This window comes from Pleurodeles waltl, chromosome 6, assembly GCF_031143425.1.
Source record: "Pleurodeles waltl isolate 20211129_DDA chromosome 6, aPleWal1.hap1.20221129, whole genome shotgun sequence".
NCBI lineage: Eukaryota > Metazoa > Chordata > Amphibia > Caudata > Salamandridae > Pleurodeles > Pleurodeles waltl.
Window position 1 is genome coordinate 1,233,513,056 of NC_090445.1, and position 25,538 is coordinate 1,233,538,593.

At 43.6% G+C, this 25,538-nt stretch overlaps 1 protein-coding gene across 2 annotated transcripts in view; it reads left to right on the top strand.

The window, feature by feature from the left end:
* USP54 (ubiquitin specific peptidase 54) overlaps positions 1-25,538 on the top strand; it is a 1,958,070-nt gene that overhangs the window by 1,813,188 nt on the left and 119,344 nt on the right. For both annotated transcript variants that reach the window (XM_069240548.1, XM_069240549.1), the window contains one exon: positions 25,247-25,433. In XM_069240548.1, coding sequence (XP_069096649.1) covers positions 25,247-25,433 — 187 coding nt within the window. The remainder of the gene's footprint in view (positions 1-25,246; positions 25,434-25,538) is intronic.

Sequence of the window (25,538 nt, forward strand, 5' to 3'; positions counted from 1 at the left end):
ATGATGACTTTTCGGACTCATTTGCCTCTTCGACACCTGAGCTGTCAAAACCATGTAAGCTGATGAATTGGCTTAAAGTAATTTACTTCATCCTTCCATGGAACTATCTGTGGATTTCTTTGACTCTACTAGCTTTCCTGCTCTGGATTGGGTTTTTCATCACTTTCTTTTTATTGATACATGGTCATTTTCTTTCTGAAAAATCAACAGTTGAACTGGTGGGTGAGGTCCTAAAACCACATTTTTCTTCTCATAAGGTCCACAGGGGCTTATGTTTTTTGAACATTTCCGCTATACCAATTCCTGATGGGATTGTTTGGGATAAAGTAACGTTTGATATATACGGCCCTACGGAGGTCATTCAAATACCATTTGTGTTTAAACTTTCAATGAACAATATAATACCCGGGGTTGTTTCTGATGATTGGGATGCAAGACCAGTTGATTCTATGATGACTGAATTGCAGTATTATACTGTATTTGAAAACGAAGATGTTTATCAATCTAGAGAACATTATGGTGATATGTTTTGCTATAATTATTATGGGCACCATTTCATCCACAGAGCAAGCAGCCCAAAGACTGTTTTTAATTATACACAATGGGAACATTGTCCGACTCCACAACAAGGGAGTTCTAAAACGTATTCTGAAACATTTACATATTTTTCTGGGTACGATGTTAAAAATGCTGAGTTGTATTATTTTAAATTACCACCTACAGAAAACATACGCATACTATTGACAAATACGAAATTTATATATTCGTATTTGTTTGTTTCCCGGTTGACTATAGAAGGTTATGAATATTGGCTTAAGTCGATTGACTTGAAGAGTGTGGGGAACTAGACATTGGCAAATACGGGGGAAGAAAGCTTTATTTAGAGCATGCCTGATACCTGTTCAAATGATATTTTTAAATGAAACTGTACAACAAACAAGTTGTTGAGGCTTAGCAAAGATTAAGGAATTGAACACGCCCAGTATACCTGCCCCTGCAAAATTTTATAAATGGCAAAAATATATATATGCATTTGAAGATCAGCTCGATGAATGGGTCCAGAATGGCACATTTAATGTTTCACTGGCATGTCCTGGCAGGTGGTTATTGTGGCCAGTAGATACCAAAGGGAGTCATAACTGTTTTATAAACTCCTCTGGGGTTTTTAGAACCAGTAGGCCGTTCCCTTGCTATATATCGTCCGAACATGCGGGTATAGTAACAACATAAAGTGTAAGGAAATCATGCCAACAGTGGTTAAAGACTTCCTCACTAGACGCAGTTAGAGAACACCTCAGTCTCCTGTCTAATAACACCGACTTACAGGACTTCCTGTTAGTGCCCAGCAAACAACACAGAAAGCGCTTCTTATATGAAGTATATAATGAAATTTGGAAACTTTCTCAACAAGAAGCTGCTACCCGGTTAAGGCAAAAAGAATAGGAAAATTTAAAGAAGGCATTAACTGTTGTAGATAATGGGATTAATACCCTGTCCGACCAAATATATACCTTAAACAACATTGTCTCTTCTGCTATAGACATTATACAAACCTATATGTCTTCCTTACATAATGGACAGTCAGCTAAGGTCCATCATGCAGTTGGGTTGGACACTTCAAACACTGAAGGCGGTTGCGTTCCCTTGCAATATGTCAGCGCAAGGGAAATATTTTCTTCTTTTAATTTAACGCAACAACTACTACTAATGGCTAAGAAAGAAGCAACTTACGTCATGCTAAACATCGAAAAATTAGAAAGGTTGCCTTTTACTGTGGCTGAAATGCCAGCTGCCGATTGGTTAATACACAGGGTCCTTAATCTGCCTATTTCCACACTACAGTTCACACCCTGTTTAAAACACATTCCGGTAGGCAGATACAAAATACTGGGAGATAGTTACATCCATGGAGTGTGGGAGCTATCCTTCGCATACAAATGTCTCGGTGGCATGAAAGAAGTCTTTCTTAGCGGTAATGAATGGAAGACTTCTGTCAGCCATTCAATGGTTTGTAAACAGCTGTACTTGCATGGGTCGTGTAACGCGTCTGCCGGGAAATTGGCTTGTTATCTGAAGGGAGTTCTAGTCACCTTGATTACACCTACGTTCCAGGTGCTTTCAAATGGCAGCTATGTTCTCCTCAATGGTGAAGCCAGAATAGTTTGTTGTTTCGGTCTCTAAGATTGTTACATGCTGCAGGAACGTACTTTTTCCTCCCACTAAAACAAAAGAGGTAGCAGACATTTGGCCTCATATTGACTCAAGGCTTTATTGTTTCAAAAGCATGTGGCTCTTACATCTGCACCCTAGACCTACGCACTTCCAAGTGGCAAGGTGGTCAGCAGAGGTACAGTCCCTTTTAAGTACCAACTTTCTGAGACACTTTGGTGAACTTGTGGGACGGATATTTAATGCGTCCAGTGCTACTGGAATCGCAAATTTCTTTAAGGTTGTTGGTTCTGGTTTCATTCACACCTTCTCCTCCATATTCGGTTTAATACAATCAGCCACTCACTCAATATTCTCCAGTATTTTCGAGGGATTTTCAATAACTTTGGCTATAATAGTTGGCGTTTTGCTGTTGCTATTTTTTATGCGCAATGGCTGCCTGCCGCAACTAGAAGGAACAATAGCGCTCCCATCAGCGCAGCTGGGTCGTGAACGCATGATGCAGTATTTTAGAGCAACACTCCTGGAGCAATTGGAGTGTGACTGGTCTCTGTCATTCAGACCGGTTTTACATTGTGTGCAGCCCGTGTTTCGTGCCTCTGGTGCTCTTTGGAACATGCACTGGAAGTTTGTCTTTCTACGCAGCGCTTGCTTTCTTTGGACACTGATCTGTTGATGTTCTCGCTGAGGGCTCAATACCAGACATGCGCGTTGAAGGTGCGTTTGCTATGGGAAGCTACTTATGAGTTGCCCTTCCTGGAGGATGTGGCTCTTGACTCATCATTGGGCACACCACAGAATGCCACCTTGGCTGAGGCTCAGACTATGGAACACAACTGCTCCTTGATCCTTCTCGGCGATGCCTTTCCAACTTTAACACCTGCTGAAGTGGAAGATTTCCTGACCTCCATTGTCCCGGAATCAATTGGAAATTCAAAAAATAACTATGACTCTTGAAATTTAGTAGTTTTTATGCCACATGTTAACATTTTTAAATTGTCCTTTTATAAGCTCATGTGCCCTTTCAACTTGTCATTTTTGACACTTTTACATATATATCCTAGGTTGAGCTTAGTCGTTTTTGAGTATATTTAGGCTTCAAGCCACCTTCAACCGACAAGGGGAGGGTGTTGTGTAGCCATTGTAGTTATAGCTTCATGCATGTTATTTTAACATACTAGGCCTGCCGCTGTGCACTTTAACCTAGATATATTTTATTCGGCTTTGATTTATTATTTTTTCAGTAGCCACTTTTTCGGTATTGTTTGTCTTGTTTTATTTTCTCTCCATCTCACTGTTTTTGCCTAGGTCAGCATTCTGTTCTCAAACAAGACATTCCTACTCACTCTGTGCTTTTTTCCAAGGCTGCATAAGATAGGTTGTCGGTGAATGTGGTACAAGTTTAGTCTCTAGCATTCATAGAAAATACATATCCTTTCGTAGGGACATTTTCTTAGAACACCAGCTGTTTTATTATAAAAACACTTCCCTGTCCCTTACACGTTAGAGGGAGAGTCCAGCCAGAGAACCACGACTGTATGCTGATTGCCAAATGCTTGGCCACAGCTGTATTGCAGACTTCAGGATTTTTCTCAGTTATGGGAACCTGAAGGGCAGAATTAGAGCTTAACACGCTGTGCTCTATCATAGCCTAAGTAGGAATTAGTCTATTGACTCTAGTGACAACATGGTAGCATTATTTTTATGTTTTACTCTCTACGTCACAATTATAATCTTGTCATGCTAGATCATCCTGGTTATTGCAGTCCATGCTTTGCTATCTAAAATGCTTTATTAAAGCATTATTGAAATATATACTGCCTCTGTTTGTCATTGTGTATATGAGACTAATGTAACTGAGAGAAATGGATGAGACCTGAGTGACCACGGCTTCCCTGGGAAACCAGTTATGTCATGCGCTCGGCTGCCCATTCATCCCTGCCCTTGGGTAGAGATGAGGCACTGCTAGTTAGCCGGAGCAGAACCCGGATTAGAGCGACAGCTGTCAACTGTAGTGGGTTAGACTCAGTCTCCCACACCGCAGGCGATTCTGCCACTCGAACTCCAGTAGTCTCATTAGAACAATGAGAGCCTACGTGACAGGCTCAGGAATTGGGCGATGCCAGTGGTCTAGATACTTCTCCTGATGCTGGCATGCTGTCTCCTCCTACTGTGGCTACGGTGGAGGGAGCAACTTATGCTATGCTGGTCAGTAGTACAGCTGAGGTCCTTGGTCTTGAGCTTCCCACTGTTGAGGTCAGGTCTAATCGCCTGACAGAGGTGCTTCAGCCTAGGGCTTCTAATTCAGAACCCCTTTTGCCATTTAATGAAGCCCTCACCGATGTCCTTTGGGTACCTGGTCCAAACCCAACACAGGGGCTCCGCCGCACCACTGCCGGAGGAAGATCCTTTTCTTACCTTGCCGCCAAGACCTCAAACTCACTACCGCTCTACCTACGCCAGACCCAGGACCTCCTGACATTCAGGAAACGCCTCAAGACATGGCTCTTCGACCATTAGATCCCCCCCCAGCACCTTGAGACCCTAACGGGTGAGTAGTTCTCTCTATAAATCTCATGATTGATTGATTGATTGATTGAATAGGACTATCGCTCGCCGCCATCGGCCTGCTCCGAACAACCCTAAATTCCTGTCCCAACACCCCAGGCCTGAGAGTCTTGTTATCAAGGCTTCCTCTTCTTCAGGCGCATTCCCTTCCGCACCTCCAGACAGGGAATCCAAAAGACTGGAACAGTTTGGCAAGAAATTATTTTCTTCCTCCAGTCTTGCGCTGCGGTTTGTGTACATCGCATGCCTTTTGGGCTGCTATTCCCACTCTTTGTGGGATACTGTTGCGCAAGTCCTGTCACAGATACCAGAGGAGGCCCGTGCTATCATCTCCCAAGTTGTGACCGATGGGAGAGATGCATCCAAGTTCACAATCCGTTGTGGGCTGGACACGACCGACTCTCTGGGGAGATCGGTTGCTATGACGGTGGCCTTACGATGCCACACCTGGCTGCGTACTTCTGGTTTTTCTGGGAATTTCCAACAGTCGCTCATGGACATGCCCTTTGATGGCTCACCTCTCTTTGGAGATAAAGCGGTCTCGGCTTTGGAGAGATTCAAGGATTCCCAGGCTACAGCTCGGTCCCTTGGTGTTTCCTTTTCCCCCCCACCCCCTCCCCACAGTTTACTTTTCACCCCTTTCGTGGCTACAGAAGGGACTCCCTGTCACGTCTTCCACCCAGCCACCGTGCCACCCATGCTGTTCAGCCTCTGTGTGGCAGGGGACGCGGAATCCCATGTGGCTGTGGGACAGGGAACCATAGGTCTACCCAGTCCACCTCTGCCCCCGCTGCAGCCTCCAAATCAACCTAGTCCATCCCCTGACTCCCATCCAGTTGGTGGCAGGATTCGCTATCACCTGTCCCACTGGGAATACATCACCACGGACATGTGGGTTTTGCAGATAGTTTGAAAGGGCTACTCCCTCCCTTTCAAATCTGGTCCACCAATCATGCCTCCATCCTTCAGTCACCTTCCAGAGGATCATTTGGCACTTCTCCACCAGGAAGTCACAGCTCTCTTGGCCAAGTGAGTTGTAGAAAAGGTCCCTGTGCCAGAAGTAGGTTGTGGTTATTATTCCAGCTACTTTCTGATACCAAAAAAGGACAAGGGCTTACGTCCTATCCTAGACCTTCAGGACCTAAGCTACTTCCTCAAGAAGGAGAAATTCAAGATGCTCACCCTGGCTCAGGTTCTGTCTGCCTTGGACCCAGGAGACTGGATGGTAGCGCTGGACTTGCAGGATGCTTATTTCCATATCCCCATCCTGCCTGCCCACAGACATTACCTACGATTCGTGGTAGGTCACAAGCACTTTCAGTTTACTGTGCTCCCCTTAAGCCTTAACAGCACCCTTCGGGTGTTCACAAAAGTGATGCTGGTGGTTGCAGTTCATCTGCACAGGTTAGGGGTCTCAGTCTTCCCCTACCTTGATGACTGGCTGTTGAAGGCGGACTCACCCCAGAAAGTCGTCTCCCACCTTCAGACTATGGCGAACCTCCTGCTCATGCTGGGGTACACTATCAACGTGCCAAAGTCACAACTGACTCCCTATCAGACGCTCCCTTTCATCTGAGCTGTTCTGGACACAGTGCAGTTTTGGGCTTATCCTCCCGAAAGGCAAGTCCAAGACTTTCAGGCTATGATTCTGATCTTTCGGCCAGGGTCTTGGGTTTCGGTGAGACTGACTCTGAGACTGCTGGGCCTCATGGCCTCCTGCATCCTGCTAGTAACACATGCCAGATGGCATATGCAGGCTCTGCAGTGGGACCTGAAGTTCCAGTGGGTGCAGCATCAGGGGAATCTCTCTGACATGGTCCAGATCTCAGAGGGGACTGCGAAAGACCTGCATTGGTGGCTTTTGAATCCGCATTGGTTCCACAGCAGATCCCTCTCCCTTCCCCAGCCAGATCTCTCTATAGTGACAGATGCTTCACTTCTGGGTTGGGGTGGCCACATGAGAGAGGCAGAGATCAGAGGACTCTGATCTCTGGCGGAGTCTGGGCTCCATATCAGTCTTCTGGAGCTCCGGGCAATCAGGCTTGTGTTGAAAGCATTCCTTCCATCTCTCAAATGGAAAGTGGTGCAGGTGTTCACGGACAATACTACCGCCATGTGTTACTGCAACAAACAGGGTGGAGTAGGGTCCTGGGCCCTTTGTCAGGAGGCACTACGCCTCTGGACATGGCTGGAACATCAGGGCATTACCCTGATGGTTCAACATCTGGTGGGTTCCCTCAAAGCCAGAGCGGACAAACTCAGCTGTCGATGCACAGCCAATCACGAATGACATCTCCATCCGGATGTGGCGCAAGCTCTCTTTCAGCAGTGGGGGGAGAGCCTTGGTTAGGTCTGTTCGCCTCTGCAGAGAACACGCTATGTCAGCTGTTTTGCGCGTTGGAGTTTCCAATGCGCCACTCGCTCTGAGGCGTTTTTTATGTTGAGTGGAGCTCTGGCCTCCTTTACGCCTATACCTCTTCTGCCCAGAGTTCTCAAGATCAGGAACGACAGTGCCCAAGTCATCTTGGTGGCCCCAGACTGGGCACGAAGAGTATGGTATCCAGAGCTATTGAGCATGTCCATTGATCCTCCACTCAGACTGCTTCTCCGGGTGGCTCTTCTGTCGCAGCAACACCCGAACCTGTCCAACCTCCGCCTTCATGGGTAGAGATTGAGCGGCGACAGTTGACGACATTTGATCTTCCATCCGAAGTCTGCAATGTTATCTTGGAAGCCAGGCGTCCCTCAACCAAAACTGTATACACCTGTTGTTGGAATAAATTTGTGGCATGGTGTACTAACAAGTCTGTTGATCCCCTTTATGCTCCTCTATCTGTGGTTCTTCTGTTCATTCTTTCTTTGGCTTAGCAGGGCTCTGTTTTGGGCACCCTTAAAGGGTATTTATCTGCCATTTTGGCCTTCCTTAGGTTACCTGATCAGCCCTCACCTTTTAAATCTCCTATTGTGAGTAGATTCCTAAATGGCCTCACCCATTTATTTCCTCCCACTCCATTTATCATGCCTCAGTGGGACATCAATCTTGTCCTTTCTTATTTGATGTGTACTCCCTTTGAGCCAAAGCATAATTGTCCCTTGCGGTCCTCACCTTCAATACTGTCTATCACCTCTGCTCGCAGGTTGAGTGAGATTCAGGCCCTTTCCTCAAAACTTCCATACTTGTCTATGCACCCTGACAAAGTAGTGTTGCGCACTAAGGCTTCCTTCCTTCTTAAGGTGGTTACACCTTTTCATGTAGGCCAGTCCATCTCTCTGCCTACTTTCTATGCACCCCCACACCCTTCCCATGAGGAGGAGAGACTCCACTGTCTGGACCCAAAAAGAGCGTTGGTGTTTTACCTCAATCGTACCAAAGATTTCCAGGTGGACGATCAACTCTTTATTGGGTATGTGGGTGCGAAAAAAGGGAAGGCGGTGCAAAAGCGTACCATCTCTCAATGGGTGCTTCTTTGCATCAAAATGTGCTACGCTTTGGCCAAGAAGCAACCTCCTGAGGGCTTGTGTGCTCATTCCACCAGAGCAACTGCTGCTTCCACTGCATTAGCACATGGAGTTCCTGTCCTGGATATCTGCCAGGCAGCTACGTGGGCATCCCTTCACAAGTTTACTAAACACTACTGTCTTGGACAGTCAAGTCCGTCGGGAGTGATACTGTGAACGGGTCTCCGAGACCGCGTCCCCGCCTACACAGCCCAGGAACCCCTCCGAGAAACCCGTCGCGTCATTTCCGCGTTCCCATGGTAACATGGGAAAGCTACAGGACGCAGCGGGCGCGGACATCCGGGTCCAGGTGAGAAAATCGAGAACGGACTCTCAGGACGGGAGAGAGGAGAACGCCACGGAGCGAAAGGAAGTCAACGGAGATCGGAACCAGAGCGAGAAGGACGAGAGACGAGCCGTACCCGGAGGCGAGAAGACGGAGACTAATCTCAACGAGACTCCGGAACACAGAAGCCGAGGATCCTGCCACGACCCAGGAGGGTTGTGACTTAGGAAGGTACGGTCCCTCCTGGGGACACGGGAGCATACAAACAAAGGGGCACCGGGAAAGGGACCAGGGGAGGTGGGAGAGCAAAAAAGGAGGCCGCAGCACGACCCAATTAAGGGAAAGTATTTCGTCACCACTCACTGGGAGCACTACGTTCTGTTATAGGCACCGATAAGAAATTACTTTTCCCTTATATGCACGGCGGCGTACCCTCACTCTCGATCCCTCTTGACAACCCTTCCCCTCCAATACGTTAAGATAAACCCCAGAACTAGCCCTCCACTTACCTTCGCAATTTTTTTGTCTGTTTTCTTTACCGGGAACCTATACTGGAGACTCCAGAACCCACCGACCTAGGAGAGAAGAAAGGAAACAAGAACGCGCCACCATTAATGAAGAACTGAACAAGAACCCAAGCAATATAGAGATTATATTTGAATATATGCACCCAGAGTAAAAGAAGATTAAAAATATCACATTACTTACCTCATTACGCAGTCTCAGCCTAGTTTGTACTGCCATAGCCTATCACAGATACTTTGGTGTTCAGGACTTCCTAGTATGATCTTGGTTCGCAGCCCACCACAGAGTATGGCATTGCTTGGGTATCTCTTCTAAGGTATGGATTCTGCAACTATGAGTCTCTATCAGATGTACAAGTTACTTACCTTCGGTATAAAAATATCTGGTAGAGACATATTCTAGTTGCAGATGCCTTACTGCCCACCCATCCTCCATGCTTGCAAACTGATTTCTAGGGACAGGGATTCCCTTTTCAGGTCCTTAGCTCTGGCGCACCGATTTATGTGTTCTTAGCGGCTCTGCGCTTTGGCGTGGAAAGTCATTAAAAGAAATTGACGTCACTGCGCAAAGGCGGCATCTATATACTACCGATCTCATCATGCCCGCGGAGTCGACCAACGCCACCTACCGAAGCGCAAGCGTATTGCTCGAAGAAGAATCTCCGGATCCAGTCTGACGCCTGGGGGAAATTCTAAGGTAAGGAATCTGCAACTAGAATATGTCTCTACCAGATATTTTGTTACCAAAGGTAAGTAACTTGTACTTTAATCTAAATGCAAAATCTCTTTCCTTTTAAACCATAATGTTTATTATGAAAGGCGGCCACTTGGTCCACCATAATTCAATCGTGCACATTTTACCTTTCTACGTTATTTTCTGTTAGGCCTTTAAATGTAAGTTCATTTGTCACCATATGCTAACCTCTCTTCCACCAATATATTAATAAAATTTGGTCTGTCTCAAATATTTTTGATCAGGGGAATCATATACCTATTTTATATTTATAACTTTGCTAGGGGTATAAGAAGGCTGTTGCCTGAGAGGGAATACCTACTTGTGTAATGACCACTGGTATTACTGAGATAACACATCAAATATAGTGTGGTATGGACTTGAGCTCCTAAAATAAATACAGACAAGATATTCTCATATATTTGTTACATGTTTTTAAAGTACTAAAGGACTCATTCATATTCCATGAAATTAATGCACTTGTTCCAATGAAATGAGGTACTTCTATTACATCTTTAATCCTTTGAGGGCTATAAGATGGCCGCCGCCCTTGCTGCATTAGCACGTTGAACTAAATTTAATACAGACTTGGGATCTTAGTAATATACATATTACCTAGGACACTGGAGGCCTCTTTCACAATTTGAAAATAAAATGCACTCATTCCTGAAAATCATCTTTAGGGTGGTTGTTATCATCAAATTGATAATATGTTCTAGTAAAAGTGAAGAATTGGACACTTGCCCTCTATGTAACATATGAGAAGAAAGAACTTTAAACATGGTGGGTATATTTTTGTGGTCAACCGATTGATCTAAGAGATCACGTGGTGAGGGGAGTATTGCGTGTAGTATGGACTTGAAACCACAGTAATAATAATATAAGCAAAAATGAAAGTTAAAAATATTGTTTTCCCAATATGCTTAATATGTAGTATATGTACATTTGACGGCTATTGTAGAGATGATTGTGATGAGTGGTATGTGGACAATTTGTAATAAGAGTGGTAAAGGTGGTAATTGACACAGCTATGGAATGTAAGAGGAAAGGACTCTGAGAAGTCAGCCGTTAGTCCTACGTTAACATTTTGATCTGAATTATCTCATGTGACCTGGGGTTTGTGAAGTAGAAAGGTTGGTGGGGAAAAGGCAGTGCACACTTCAAGCCTTCGTTTCCCATGGGGTGAAACACCTTCGATACTTAATTGTGGTAAGTTGAGAATTGGCTAAAACAGCAAATATAGTATAGAGTCAATTTATATGGTGATAGAACATGATGGTGACCTACACAATTATATTTGTATTTATCATTCTGGCTAGCACTGGCCGTGTACAAGTAGGTTAAAAAATTAGGTATATATTCGGTTTTATTGATTTTTTTATAGAAGTATTTTAATGAGATTATATATACTAGATCACGCTTTTAAAGAGAAATTATTTGATGAGTGCTATTCTCTCCACAAGTGGGTATGAAATAACTGATACTGAGGGGACCATCATGGAATAGGAAAGCTTATTAAGGATGATTGACACTACTGATGTAAGTGGTTGAGTGTTTTTTAAAAAGCCCAGGAGTGGAATGGAGTGAATTTTGAAACTGTTTTCCTTGTATGTCCTCCCTACCCCATGGGCAAAAAATTGCCCTCTTTTTTGGCCAATCCGTGGATTCGAGGATCCTCCTCAGATCCTGTGGAAAAATAAAGCGAGACCCTGATTGGCTTGCTGCAACCTGACACAAATATTAATGTGTGTGTTAAAAAAACCATAGCAAATTCACAGGTACGTTATAGTTAGGTTGACATTTTACCCATACAGCACCATAGAAATTCAGCAGTTACAGTTATACTTATCTGAAGAAACTATAACTTGTGCCAGAAAGGAACTTGGACAACGAGTTATAGTTTCTTAACATAAGTATAACTATAACTGCTGACTTTCTATGGTTTTGTATGGGTAAAATGTCAACCTAACTACAGCATTTTGTAACCTTTGTTTTTTTTCAGTGATTATATATATATATATATATACATACTCATCAAGAAAACACCACTGCACTCCCGGAGGCTAAAATCTGTCCTTTAATCACAAAAACGAAGGCTTCCAAACAGACTCCACAACACGTTTCGACTACAAAGTCTTCTTCCAGGTGATTTGCGTCTGCTAAATTGGTGCTGGGCATTCTGGGATTATGAGTCCACGTATATCCCATACCTGATAGCATTTATATTTCCTTCAGCATGAACATTTCATGTCAATTAGTCCGAAAATATATATATTGTTCTTTCACGATATTTCTATACCCCAGTGGAAATGCGTACTTACAAACAGTGTCAATTTCATTTTTCATCCATTAACGCATTTAGAAAGTATCTTGCCGCACTTTTCTACCCTTCCGGTCTGATTTAAAGTGACAATAAGCTTTCCACAGTTAACGATGTTATAATTATATATACTCGTTCTTTCACGATGTTTCTACATTCTTTTTAAGATACGTGCTTGAAAAAATTACAAGTTTCATTCAATATATACTGTTATTTCACGATATTTCTACACCCCCATGGAAATGCATGCTTACAAGCAGTGTCAATTTAATTTTTCCATCCGTTAATGCATTTAGAAAGTATCTTGCCGCACTCATTTTCTTTTCCTTCCTGTCTAATTTCAAGTGACAATAAGATTTCCACAGTTAACGATGTTATAATTGTATATACTTGTTCTTTCATGTTTCTACATCCTTTTGTAAGTTACGTGCTTGCAAAAAATATCAAATTTCATTCTTTCATCCATTAACGATTTTCAAAATATCTTGCTTCACACATTTCCTTTTCTTTCCAGTCTTAGTTCAGAAAAGATAAGCTTTCCACAATGAACGATGTTTACTCAATGTTCACATAAAGTCTCCGGACCCACAGAGGGCCGCATCGGCAATATCAAACTCAATCGGCATCTGCTCACCATATCCTTTGGGAATCGTGGCATTCCTCTGAAGTCGCACTCGGTGCATAAGAAGTCAATATCCATTGTTTCTTCCTGTGTATGTACAAACGCAGGCTATAAGTATTACCTTGCTACCTCCAGAATTCTCAAGTCCTTCATGCCGGGCACGGTCACTGTTTCAATTTACGAACACAAGCACTTGGTCTATTGATAGTGACGCGCCTATCTGCCGGTGCAGTGTTAGGATTCAGATCAAAACCCTCAAAATACTCATCAAGAAAACACCACTTTCTTCACATTCTTCACAAACTTTTCAAAACTAGCATGCAACTCACCTCAACTGCTGTGGACAATTTTGGGGTGATCCATCAAGTGGGGGCTGAGAAAAAATGGGGTCTCAAAATGTGTTTTCCACATGAGATTTCTCATAGGGGTTTGAGACACAACTACAGCCCGAACCACATGGACAGACACCAAATTTGACTGAAAGCTAGCTCTTAGTCCAAGAAGAGCACGTTTTGTATTTTGGTTTAAATCTGATAAATAGTTTTGGAGTTATTAAAGCAAAAAATGAATTTTTATGTCTAGGGATGCAGATCCGCCACGGACCCTCTGCGGATCTGGGTGGATTTGGGGAACCACATGCCAACAGCAGTGCCGTAATTGGCTGTCCGCAACCTGACAGAAACGTTGCGGCTGACATTTTGTTCATCAGTACTCAGTTCCCATTGGGGAAAATAAAATTAAAAAGTGATAGAAGGGGTCAGCAAAGAGGTACCCTTACCGCATAGAACTAATGGAGGGGCAGTGAGGGGCCCCATATGGGGAAGAAACTGTCCAAAAATGTTGTTTAGATTACATGAGGATCTGTAGATCCAGACCCCGATTTAAAACTAACGACAATATACTCACTCAGACCCACACACCTACTCACACACTCAATGACACAGCCACATAACCACTCACCCACTCACACACGCACCCACTCACACACCCTACAGCTACTTACACACCCACTCACTGACCCACAAAACCATACACACACCTATTCACAGACCCACAAAGTCACTAACACACCGACTCACACACTAACATCCACTTGCACATCCATGCAACCACTCGTACAGCCACTCACACCCTTAGATTGAAACAGCTACTCACACACCTATTCACACAGCCACACCCACTCATAGACCCACACAGCCAGTCACACATGCACTCACACACCCACCAAATGCACACCCATTTACACACCCACACAAACACCTTCACACACCAAGGTTACAGAGTTGTTATAGTTAGGAAATAGCATTAAAAACGCATAGCAATTCACTGAAGAAACACAAGGTTACAGGGACCTTATAGTTAGGAATTACAATTTTTAAAAACCTTAGAAACTCACTAAAAAAACAAAGGGACGTTATAGTTGTAGGAAAGTACCATCTTGCCTGGCATGTTACCCCCATTTTTCACTGTATGTATATTGTTTTAGCCCTTGTGTCACTGGGATCCTTCTAGGTAGGACCCCAGTACTAATAGTATGTGCCCTGTATGTGCTCCCTGTGTGGTGCCTAACTGTATCACTGAGGCTCTGCTAACCAGAACCTCAGTGTTTATGCTCTCTCTGCTTTCTAAATTTGTCACTGCAGGCTAGTGACTACATTTACCAATTCTCATTGGCACACTGGTACACCCATATAATTCCCTTGTATATGGTATTTAGGTACCCAGGGTATTGGGGTTCCAGAAGATCCCTATGGGCTGCAGCATTTCTTTTGCCACCCATAGGGAGCTCAGGCAATTCTTGCACAGGCCTGCCACTGCAGTGTGAGTGAAATAACGTCCACATTATTTCACAGCCATTTTTCACTGCACATAAATAACTTATAAGTCACCTATATGTCTAACCTTCACTTGGTGAAGGTTGGGTGCCAAGTTACTTAGTGTGTAGGCACCCTGGCACTAGCCAAGGTGCCCCCACATCATTCAGGGCAAATTCCCCTGACTTTGTGAGTGCGTGGACACCATTACACGCATGCATTATACATAGGTCACTACCTATGTATAGCGTCACAATGGTAACTCCAAACATGGCCATGTAACATGTCTAAGATCATGGAATTGTCACCCCAATACCATTTTGGTATTGGGGGGACAATTCCATGATCCCCCGGGTCTCTAGCACAGAACCCGGGTACTGCCAAACTGCCTTTCCGGGGTTTCCACTGCAGCTGCTGCTGCTGCCAACCCCTCAGACAGGATTCTGCCCTCCTGGGGTCTGGACAGCTCCAGCCCAGGAAGGCAGAACAAAGGATTTCCTCTAAGAGAGGGTGTTACACCCTCTCCCTTTGGAAATCGGTGTGAAGGGCTGGGGAGGAGTAGCCTCCCCCAGCCTCTGGAAATGCTTTGATGGGCACAGATGGTGCCAATCTCTGCATAAGCCAGTCTACACCGGTTCAGGGATCCCCCAGCCCTGCTCTGGCGTGAAACTGGACAAAGGAAAGGGGAGTGACCACTCCCCTGACCAGTACCTCCCAGGGGAGGTGCCCAGGGCTCCTCCAGTGTGTCCCAGACCTCTGCCATCTTGGAAACAGAGGTGTTGGGGGCACACTGGACTGCAGTGCCAGCAGGTGACGTCAGAGACCCCCTCTGATAGGCTCTTACCTTTCTTGGTAGCCAACCCTCCTTTTCTGGCTATTTAGGGTATCTCCTCTGGGGTAGTCTTCAGATAACGAATGCAAGAGCTCACCAGAGTTCCTCTGCACTTCCCTCTTCGATTTCTGCCAAGGATCGACCGCTGACTGCTCCAGGACACCTTCAAAACCGCAACAAAGTAGCACGACGACTACCAGCAACATTGTAGCGCCTAATCCTGCCGGCTTTCTCGACTGTTTCCTGGTGGTGCATGCTCTGGGGTTCACCTGCCTTCACCCTGCACTGGAAGCCAAGAAGAAGTCTCCAGTGGGTCGATGGAATCTTCCCCCTGCTAATGCAGGCACCAAAAGACTGCATCACCGGTCCTATGGGTCCCCTCTCATCCTGACGAGCGTGGTCCCTGGTCCCTGGAACACAGGAACTCTATCCAAGTGACTCCCACAGCCCAGTGATCCTTCATTCCAAGTTTGGTGGAGGTAAGTCCTTGCCTCCCAACGCTAGACTGCAAACCTGTGTACTGTGTGATTTGCAGCTGCTGTGGCTTCTCCTCCAAGGATTCCTTCATGCACAGCCTAGCCTGGGTCCCCAGCAATCCATCCTGCAGTGCTCAACCCTCTGAGTTGGACTCCGAAGTCGTGGGATCCTCCTTTGTGACTCTGAGCCAGCTCTGGTTCACAAATATTTTAAGTGCCTGCTCCGGTACTTCTGCGGGTACTGCCTGCTTCTGTGGGGGCTCTCTGAGTTGGAGTGCCCCCTCTGTCTCCTCCTCCAAGGGGCGACATCCTGGTCCTTCCTGGTCCCCAGCAGCACCCAAAAACCTCTACCGTGACCCATGCAGCTAGCAAGGGCTTGTTTGCAGTATTTCTGCGGGGGAACACTTCTGCAACCTTCAGCACACCGTGGGACATCTTCCATCCAAAGGAGAAGTTCCTTGCTCTCTTCGTTGTTTCAGAATCCGAAGCTTCTTCCATCCAGAGACAGCTTCCTTTCACCTTCATCCGGGGTTTCCTGGGCTCCTGCCCCCCCTTGGACACTATCACGACTCTTGGACTTGGTCCCCTTGCCTTGCAGGTCCTCAGGGCCAGGAATCAGTCTTCAGTGCTGTGCTGGTGTTAGTGGTTCTTGCAGAATCCCCCTATCATGACTATTGTGTCCTTTTGGGGTAGTAGGTGTACTTTACTCCTACTTTTCAGGGTCTTGGGGTGGGGTATCTTGGACACCCTGACTGTTTTCTTACAGTCCCAGTGACCCTCTACAAGCTCCCATAGGTCTGGGGTCCATTTGTGATTCGCATTCCACTTTTGGAGTATATGGTTTGTGTTGCCCCTAGACCTATGTTCACCTATTGCATCCTATTGTAATTCTACCCTGTTTGCATTACTTTTCTTACTATTACTTACCTGTTTTGGGTTTGTGTACATATGACTTGTGTATATTACGTACCTTCTAACTGAGGGTACTCACTGAGATACTTGTGGCATATTGTCATAAAAATAAAGTACCTTTATTTTTTAGTAACTCTGTGTATTGTGGTTTCTTATGATATTGTGCTATATGATATAAGTGGTATAGTAGGAGCTTTGCATGTCTCCTAGTTCAGCCTAAGCTTTGCCATAGCTACCCTCTATCAGCCTAAGCTGCTAGAAACACCTCTATTCTACTAATAATGGATAACTGGACCTGGCACAGGGTGTAAGTACCACAAGGTACCCACTATAAGCCAGGCCAGCCTCCTACAATAGTTAGGTTCAGAATTTACACACACAAATCCACAGAAATAGACCTGTAATAGTTGGTGTTATTTCAAGTAACTATACCTCGTGTCCTAAGGTAACTATAACTCACTCCCTCGCCATGCACTGCTACTTACAACACATATTATATCACTCATGACATCTTCTCTGACATCATTGATAATATCACTGTATTATTGCAGAGAAAACTGCATGTGGGGTGCAAGTTATAGTTAGCTTTGGGCATGTGGTATAGATACTTGAAATACATCTAACTATAACAGCTGAATCTCCATGGTTTTGGATGTGTAAATTCTGAGCCTAACTATAACGCCCCTGAAACCTTTGTATTTTTTTTAGTTACTGAGTGTGTGTGTGTGTGTATGTGTATATATATATATATATATATATATATATATATATATATATATAAATAACACGATTTGAAGGGTTGGGGAGCAACAGAACAGAGGAGTGGCTGAATGGGGGATTGAAGGATGGAGCAGCACATGAGAGAAAGGGAGCCATCCATCTCAAGTGCAAGTTTCTGTAATGGAAAGGATGGTAGGATAGTTCCTAGGTATGGACAAACACAAGAAAAGGTAGAAAAGCCTTTAAAAAAGAAGCAAGCCAGTGACATTGACATGAAAGTCAGTCAATGATGAGCAATGGGATACCCGAATATCTGCTATATCTATATTGTTTAAAGTATTGAAGGCAAAGAGGCAAGACCTAAAAACACATGTAAAGTTGATAAAGGGTTTGCCACCTAGGGACACAGGTGCAAATGATGAACAATGAGAATATGTCTTTTAAAGGAGTACCTATATCACCAGTAAGCATTGTAATGCTTCTTTTTTGTTGTTAGTGTTATGACTAAAAGATACAATGATCATAACACTAACATGTTTTGCATTTCTGCTTTTGAGGCCTAATTACAAAAACTAATATTGTACACACCTTTGAATGTTTGTTAACAGGAGTCATGAGTGTAACACTATTTTCAGTATGAAAATAAGACGTTCACTGTTTCATCATAAGCATCCACAATAATCTCATCTATATGAGAATTGTTATGCCTTAAATAGTTTTGCTAAAGTATTTATTTCAACTGTTGAGTTGATGTAATGCTCCATTGCTTAGCTGTGCATTCTGCTCATTGAATCATTAACAAAAACAAATCTTTGCATGTGGCATTTTAATTATAATTTTAACGGAGAGCATTCCCTGTAATCAATCATTGAACAAACTTTCTGAAACTGATTCTGCGACATGGACAAGAGCTTCAGTAGTTGCAGTGCTGGCTGTTTTATAGTTCTCACATTCAGGTTATTGACTGGGCCCGGGACTTCCAGAGTCCGGTGCAATACCTTTTAACCATCTTCTCTTTTTGAACTACTTGCCTACAACCCCTTGCAATTTGTGTTTGGCTGGATTCCCCCTGACCCTGCCTTTCTGAATGTTTAACTGTGTGTGCGTCTCCAGATGACCTACACTAGGGGTTGCAGTGGGGAGTCTGAAGATGATGAGCTGTACAGCGCTGACAATTTTCGCCGCCTGGCTTGCAGCCTCAGTGAGACCACTGTCAGTAGTAGGGAGGAGATAATCGCCTCTTCTCACAGTTTTGTAAGTAGACTGGCCCTAAGTGTTAGGCAGACTTTATCTGTCTTGGAAGGGGTAGCTGGAATATGTGTTGGGAGTATATAGTGAGGAAAGTCCTTCTTTTATTGCATGATTACAAATGGTATGGAATTTTGTTCACAGGTTATAGCAAGTCATTTTGGTATTAAGGTGTTTGTTTTGCTTCACAGGTTGGAATATTAGAGGACCACTGAAGAGAAAATCTTCCAGCCCATGTATACATAGTTTGCTAATAATGTTGACAGTGTTTGACACATTTTTATGAAACTCTCCAAAAAAACAAGGTTCATCCACCTCAGTTCCTTCCTAGAAAGTTTCAGTGTGATCTCCCAAAAGGGGTCAAGAAAAAGGGGGGTTTCAAAGCATTTTCCCCCCATGCAGTTTCCTATAAGAACTTTAGACACAGTGACAGCGAAAACAATTGATCAAATGTACACCAAATTTGGCAGAAAGCTAGATCATGACCCAGAAAGTGTGCTTTATGTACATTGGTGTGAATCTGTTCAGTTTTTGAGAAATGAAGATTCAAAATGAATAGGTATCTATTGGTGCAGTACTACCATTGTACTACTAGAGAGAACCATTGCACCATGATCTCAAACCACACAATCTCATTGGCTGGCAACAACATGAAGAGAATGTTGCGTCCTATTTTTTAGGACTCATAGAAGAACTCTGGGACTCAGCCCTCGCCTCTTCAAAAACAAAGACAAATATGGATTAAGAGGCAATGTAAACGTATCCTGAACGCCTGGCCATAATTGGTGGGGGAGGTCCCAGAGGGCCTCCCCTTCCCTGAATCAGATGAAGATTTTTTTTTTCAGTGGAACAACTGTGATTCTCAGCACGTCCCTCATGTAATTTCATAGAGGTACTGCAACACTGCAGACAAAAAATGTGGGGTGGATATCTGTAGGGCTGTCTGTTGACACAACACACCTACAATTCAGCACCTCCACACATGCGCTGGGGGCAGCTGCCCAAAAGAGGTTGGACATAGGCCCTGTGCGCAACTGCAAACACAGCCAAAAGCCATGCGTGGTAGGGGAACAGCAGTGACAAGGGAGTAAATGGAGGGCCTGGGGCAGGCCATGCCCTGCGTCCAAATCCACGCCACGCACAGCAGATATGATAATGGTAAAAACATATTATCTTACATAAAATAAAAAAAACTAGACACTGCTTGGAAAAAAACAAATGTAAAGTGACATTGTAGTTAGGTATTGTCAGCATATCTTAATTTAGGTTAGAAAATTCTCAGAAAGCACTGAAAAAATAAAGGTTAAAGTGACGTTATAATTATGTGAAAATCTTAGCTGATATGCAATATTTTTAACTCAAAAACACAGAAATTCACCAGTTATAGTTATGGAAGCAACTAGAACTTAACTTGTGCAGTTGCCATGCACTGCTTATGACCTTATGTATTTTCACCTAACTATACGCCACTTTAAATCTGTGTTTTTTTCTTACATAGATAGATACTTGACTTTTGTAGTAGCACACCATTGACTTTCCCCATCCGCCTGCATGCATTCCAGCATTCAGGCAGTGGAGCACAGTGTGAAATTTGAAATTGAATTAATAAAGTGTTGACAGCCTTAACATCACTATATGCTCCAAATTCCTACAAAGCATAGGTAAATATGAGATGTTTTCTATGTTACTGCAGCACAAAGAAGATTTTACGGCTCTGATGTGCCCAGGGCTCAAGTCCTAAAAAAAAAAGAAGTGGAGGAACTAACCAAACTAGGCAGCATGCAAGTGATATCATGATGCATGACGTCACAGCTTGTGACAGTGCATCTGGTCTCGCAGGAAGTAGCATTACAACCCATGCTCCCAAAGGAACTGACAACACAAGAAGGCTCATTAGATCTTGACACCTCAAACATATGTTTAACAGTTCTGTCACTAGTACATTTGAGCACATTATTACAACAATTAACATGTGAGATTTTGCGTTGTTGTGCCAAAAGATTTAACCAACCCGACACAACATTTGGGCCTCAGCTCATACATTTTTTTTTTTTTTTTTAACTCTGCTGCAAAGAAACTGGCAGCAAGGAGAAATGTGGCAGTAAATATGTTCTGCTAAATTGGTTGCAAAGTCTTCATTTTAAAATATATTATGGGGTTAAGGCACCTGCTGCAGGGATCTTTGTGTAGCTAGTAAATCTCAGGAAATAACAATAATGGTAAGATAACTCTGGAGGTTAATGAACTTGCTGGAGAGATCTCTTTTGTTTAGCACCAGTTTTAGATCAAAAGTAGCATAGAGAGTTAATGTTGCTTCTGCAAAGCACATCATGTAACATGTAGATGACATTTTTATTTTATTTAACTAGGTAAGCGGGTTACTGATTTTAACACAAAGATCCTTCTGTTACTTGCAGTTCATAAATTGTAATCCTTGTAATATAGCACAGTGAGCTATGAAGGGCATGTGACTCCTACACCTTGTAGCCCCTCACTGTCTTATGTAAAACATCCTGTTCATTCGTTTACATGCAGATTATCTATTGTCAATGGGAAACAGCCTTTACAATGCAGCAGTTAACACACAGTACCTTCACCATGCAGCTTCTACCACGCAAGCATTTTTTTTGTAGTTTTACCACATATACCTTTACTATGCATGGTAGTCTAGTTAAGGTAAGTATATACGTGTGTGCATATATATATATATGTGTGTGTGTGTGTGTGTGTCTTGCGCACACATACCCTCACACACAGTTAAAAGTTGGAGGATATTGGGTGGTAAGAGTGTTTTTAGGGTCTAGGGGTGTGTAAGGGTATTGGGTTGTAAATGTGGTATAATGGTTTAGGGGAGGGTAAAGGGCATGTTTAGAGGTGAGCAAGGGTATCTGGTGGAAAGGGTATTTTTAGGGGTGGATAGGGGTTTATGGGTAATAGGGGTATAGGGGTATAGGGTGGTAAGGGTAGTTAATAAAGGGTGCATTTAAGGGTTTCCCCACAATAACAATAACATTAATTTATTGAAAAAAATGGGGGGGGGGGTGAGGGGGTTGCTCCCCCAAAAAGATTTTAAAAAACTGTGTGATAATGGCAGATGCTTGTTAAATGTATGTGATGTAAAAAATAAAATGAGTGGTAAAGGCATGCATGGTAAAATTATGCATTGTAAAGTCGCACACCCATTGTCAAAGTATAATGTTTATGTGTGATGTAAAGCACTCTGACACCCTGCATTAAGGTGAGTAGCGCTATAAAAGAAACACAATAGTGGTATTTAAATTGTTACTTGTGTAAATCATGGGACAGACCAAACATTTGACATTCTTAAATCGCAAGCTTATCTCAAGGTCAAAAGCATGACACACTTAAGTACCTGTAAAGTGATAAGCAGTGCACCTTTGTTTCCCCTCCATTGTATTTGGATGGGGGCTCCATAGAGCTCCCAATCAGGATATTCAAAGAAAGGGAGGCCTGATGGCCCCTTAATTTCGTCGATTGCTTTGGGCCAGCTAGAACTCAAAATATGAAAGCCCCCTTTCCACCCGCACTTTGCTGCTCGGATCCAGAGGAGGCAACATGCAGGTACTGCTGAAAGAGTCTGAAATCTGTCTATCCGCATGTACCCCCTGACTTGTGCCCTGGGTGCTCCCTTTAGGAACACACTCATATCAAGCATTATTAAATATGCAGCAGCAGTGGCAGACTGGCCTATAGGGCAATCTGTCAGTGCCCTATGGACTGGTCTCACAGATCAGATTGTGTGGGCAGTTTGTTTTAGCAGTTTGTGGGCCTGTTTATGGCCAGGTGGGCTGCTTTTTACTGCTAATGTTCCTGATATTACCACAAACATTGAATGCAAAAACAAATGCATGCTGTCTCCCCCACCTTGTAAAGTGCCTGCACAGCGTGTCTTTACAAGTTAAAAACGACTCTGATTTCCAAATGAGGGGCACTTTTTAGGTTGAGCATTAGCGTTCGGCCTGCTGTATACTTTTAAGTATACTATAGAGTGAGTTCAAGCGTTTTCATTTGTTAGTTGCAGTGTCCTTCAAAAATCCTAGCTTGCTAGTGGTCAGTTCTACCTCTTTGTCCTGCCTTTTTTCACTTTGGGAGCAGCACAAAATACTGTGTAATTACGCTATGTCCTGTTTATCTCTTATCTTTTTTTTAGCATTTGACTGTTTTACTTCAACACTGTGGGTGCTTGTTCAGTCTCTCCTCCCCACCAGCTCCCTTTGCAAACATAATACAACAGAGGGGAGCTTTTCCAGGGCCAGCTTGCTCTCCCCTCACTGTTTTTTTTAATGTTGTGTACACATGATTCCGTTTCTCGTGCATATTTTTAAAAGGTCACAGTAAAACACGACCCATGTGTTTATGCGAGTTGAGCTATACTCCTCCCACGCAACCACCAGGCCCAGCTCCCTATATAAAATCTGTCTTTTCCGCCTCACTTGTTAATTTAATTACTAGTTCCTTTAATCGCCTCTGTTTGTGGCATATCCCCTTAACCTTTTACTATAAGAGTGCTGCTCTGTGCTGAGAAAGCATCCGTTTGTCATGCGTGTGAAAATAGCAGCTTGCTCCTCTCCAGCCACTGATGATGAACTTCAGACTGGAAGCCCCATAATTGAAAAGATAGTACAACTCCTAAGTATTCCCTTCATGCCAAGTGTAAGCTTCAAGGGAAGACAATACGTGAAAATTACAGACCACAGTTCGCCAGTTTACGTCATTTTCATTTCATTGCACTCCAAATATTAAAGCGCTCCTTAGTGTTGTAAAACATTATTAAAGCGGCAACTTGAGAGCAGGAATAAAGGTAAGCAGAAATAACACTGTCTTGTGTGTGTAACCGTTTCTAACACACTCACTGAGAAAACCAGGGTGCTTTTAGTTTGGTGGGGTTTTAAAAAAATGTTTCTGGTGTGTTTTGTCTGGTGAGCACCCACAGTTGATTCCATTCTATAGCAAACCCCGGACCACCGTCTGTTACCCGGCTGCAGTTTTCTCCTGTGATATGGAGCTCAGTGGTGGGTTTTTTGTGTGACTTGATCGTGGAAATGCTAACTTGGGGAACCGTCCTGTCTGGTGTCTATAAAAATCATTCATTTTCATGGTTTAAACACATTATTGAATTTTGGATGTGTTCGTTTTAATGTCCTTTATGGCTATATAATGAAAGCGAAGTTCATTGCATTGGTGTATCATTATGTTTTAAGTCAAGGTGTTGCATTTGAACCATGTATTATTTTGAGAGCCACTGGCTGAGATCACTACTGCTAGAACCACGTTGGGAATCGGCTTTATTGTCCCCTTGTCCTGTTCATTTTCCGAATATATTTCATGAGGAATCCTGCGGGTCCATCCACGACCAGTGGGCATTAAATGAGTGTTTCAGTCTGCTATCTAACACAAAGAGAATGGCCGAAGTGACCGGAAGCAGGGAACATCACGGTAGTGAATGGGAGGCGGTGGTTGTGTCAGGCAGAAGTGGTGTATATTTATTTATTTTGCAATGAATGTGTCATGATGTCAGAATGCTTGCAACCGCTCATGTGGACGTCTGTGTTGCTGTATGAAATGCTCACAGGAAAAACAGATTAGGGGATTAACATCTGTTAACATGGCCGTTTTGTCTGCAGCCAGAAAAAGGTCTGCGCTTCCTTCAGGAGCCCGGCTGCTGCTGCACACAGCAACTCTGATGGTGGGGTGTTGAAAGTGGTATTCTATTCTAGTTAGCATGGCAGATTTAAATTAGGATGCTAAATGCCAATATTTTCATTGTTTCTACAGACAGAGGAAGAAGGTAAATGGAAGTGCTTTAGTTGTATATATATATATATATATATATATATGCAGGGTCACTGGAATTGTATGCAAAGATGACCAAATTATGCAGCAGGCAATTTGTGTGGCAAGAAAAGTCCAGTTATGCATTTACAACGCCAACAGCTCTAACTCAAGCAAATGCGAGACCTGTTGCATTGCAAATGCTTGTTTTTAGCTTCCTGCTTCGATAATGGAAGGCAGTACATTTTGTCCCAAACCGACCTTGTACAGCCGAATAGGTACAACACACAGCCACCCCGGACTCATTCATGTTCTCTTGTTTCATGGCTGTTCAACAGTTTTCTTACCACGTACATCTCTGTGTTATTGTGCTTAGTTCTGTCTTTCGGCTCTCATTTGCCAACCCTACCTTCCAGGTCGAGTCGCTTCAGCGTTTAAAATTGACACCTGCAGTCATGGTCCAGTGCTATTCCTTCCGCAGTACGCAATTTCTTTACAATGCATCCCTGTTGCATTAGTTTGCACCTCTTCCGGTGTTGCATTATGTTTACTTTTACTGCCAGTGCCATGATACGTATTGGCCGAGTTGTTTTAACACAGACAGTACCTTCTCTTTGGAAATGACATATTTATGCTCTTTTTCAAAAGCCGTTAGGTGTTGTCTTGCTCTCTGTCATTTTGCTTTATGTTAACTATCAGTCATTCTCTGTCCTTTTCTTATTTGTCAAAAGGGATCAGCAAATTTGAGGAAAGTACTCATGGATATCCGACATCGTCCTTCCAGCTCATTTTCCCACCCTTACTCCCACGACCCTCCTGTTTTATCCTGTGACTCCCAGCACAATCCATCCCAGATGCCACACCCATCCTACGATGTACCGAAGCCCAGCATGGTGGGCGACGCACGCAGACAGCCAGGTAAATATTTGACTCTCCTGCATGCTTGCGCATGTCGCACCTGTGTTTTTTCCTATACGGTATTTGTGCATGTTCATGCGTTTGCCAAATTACCTTAAAACCACT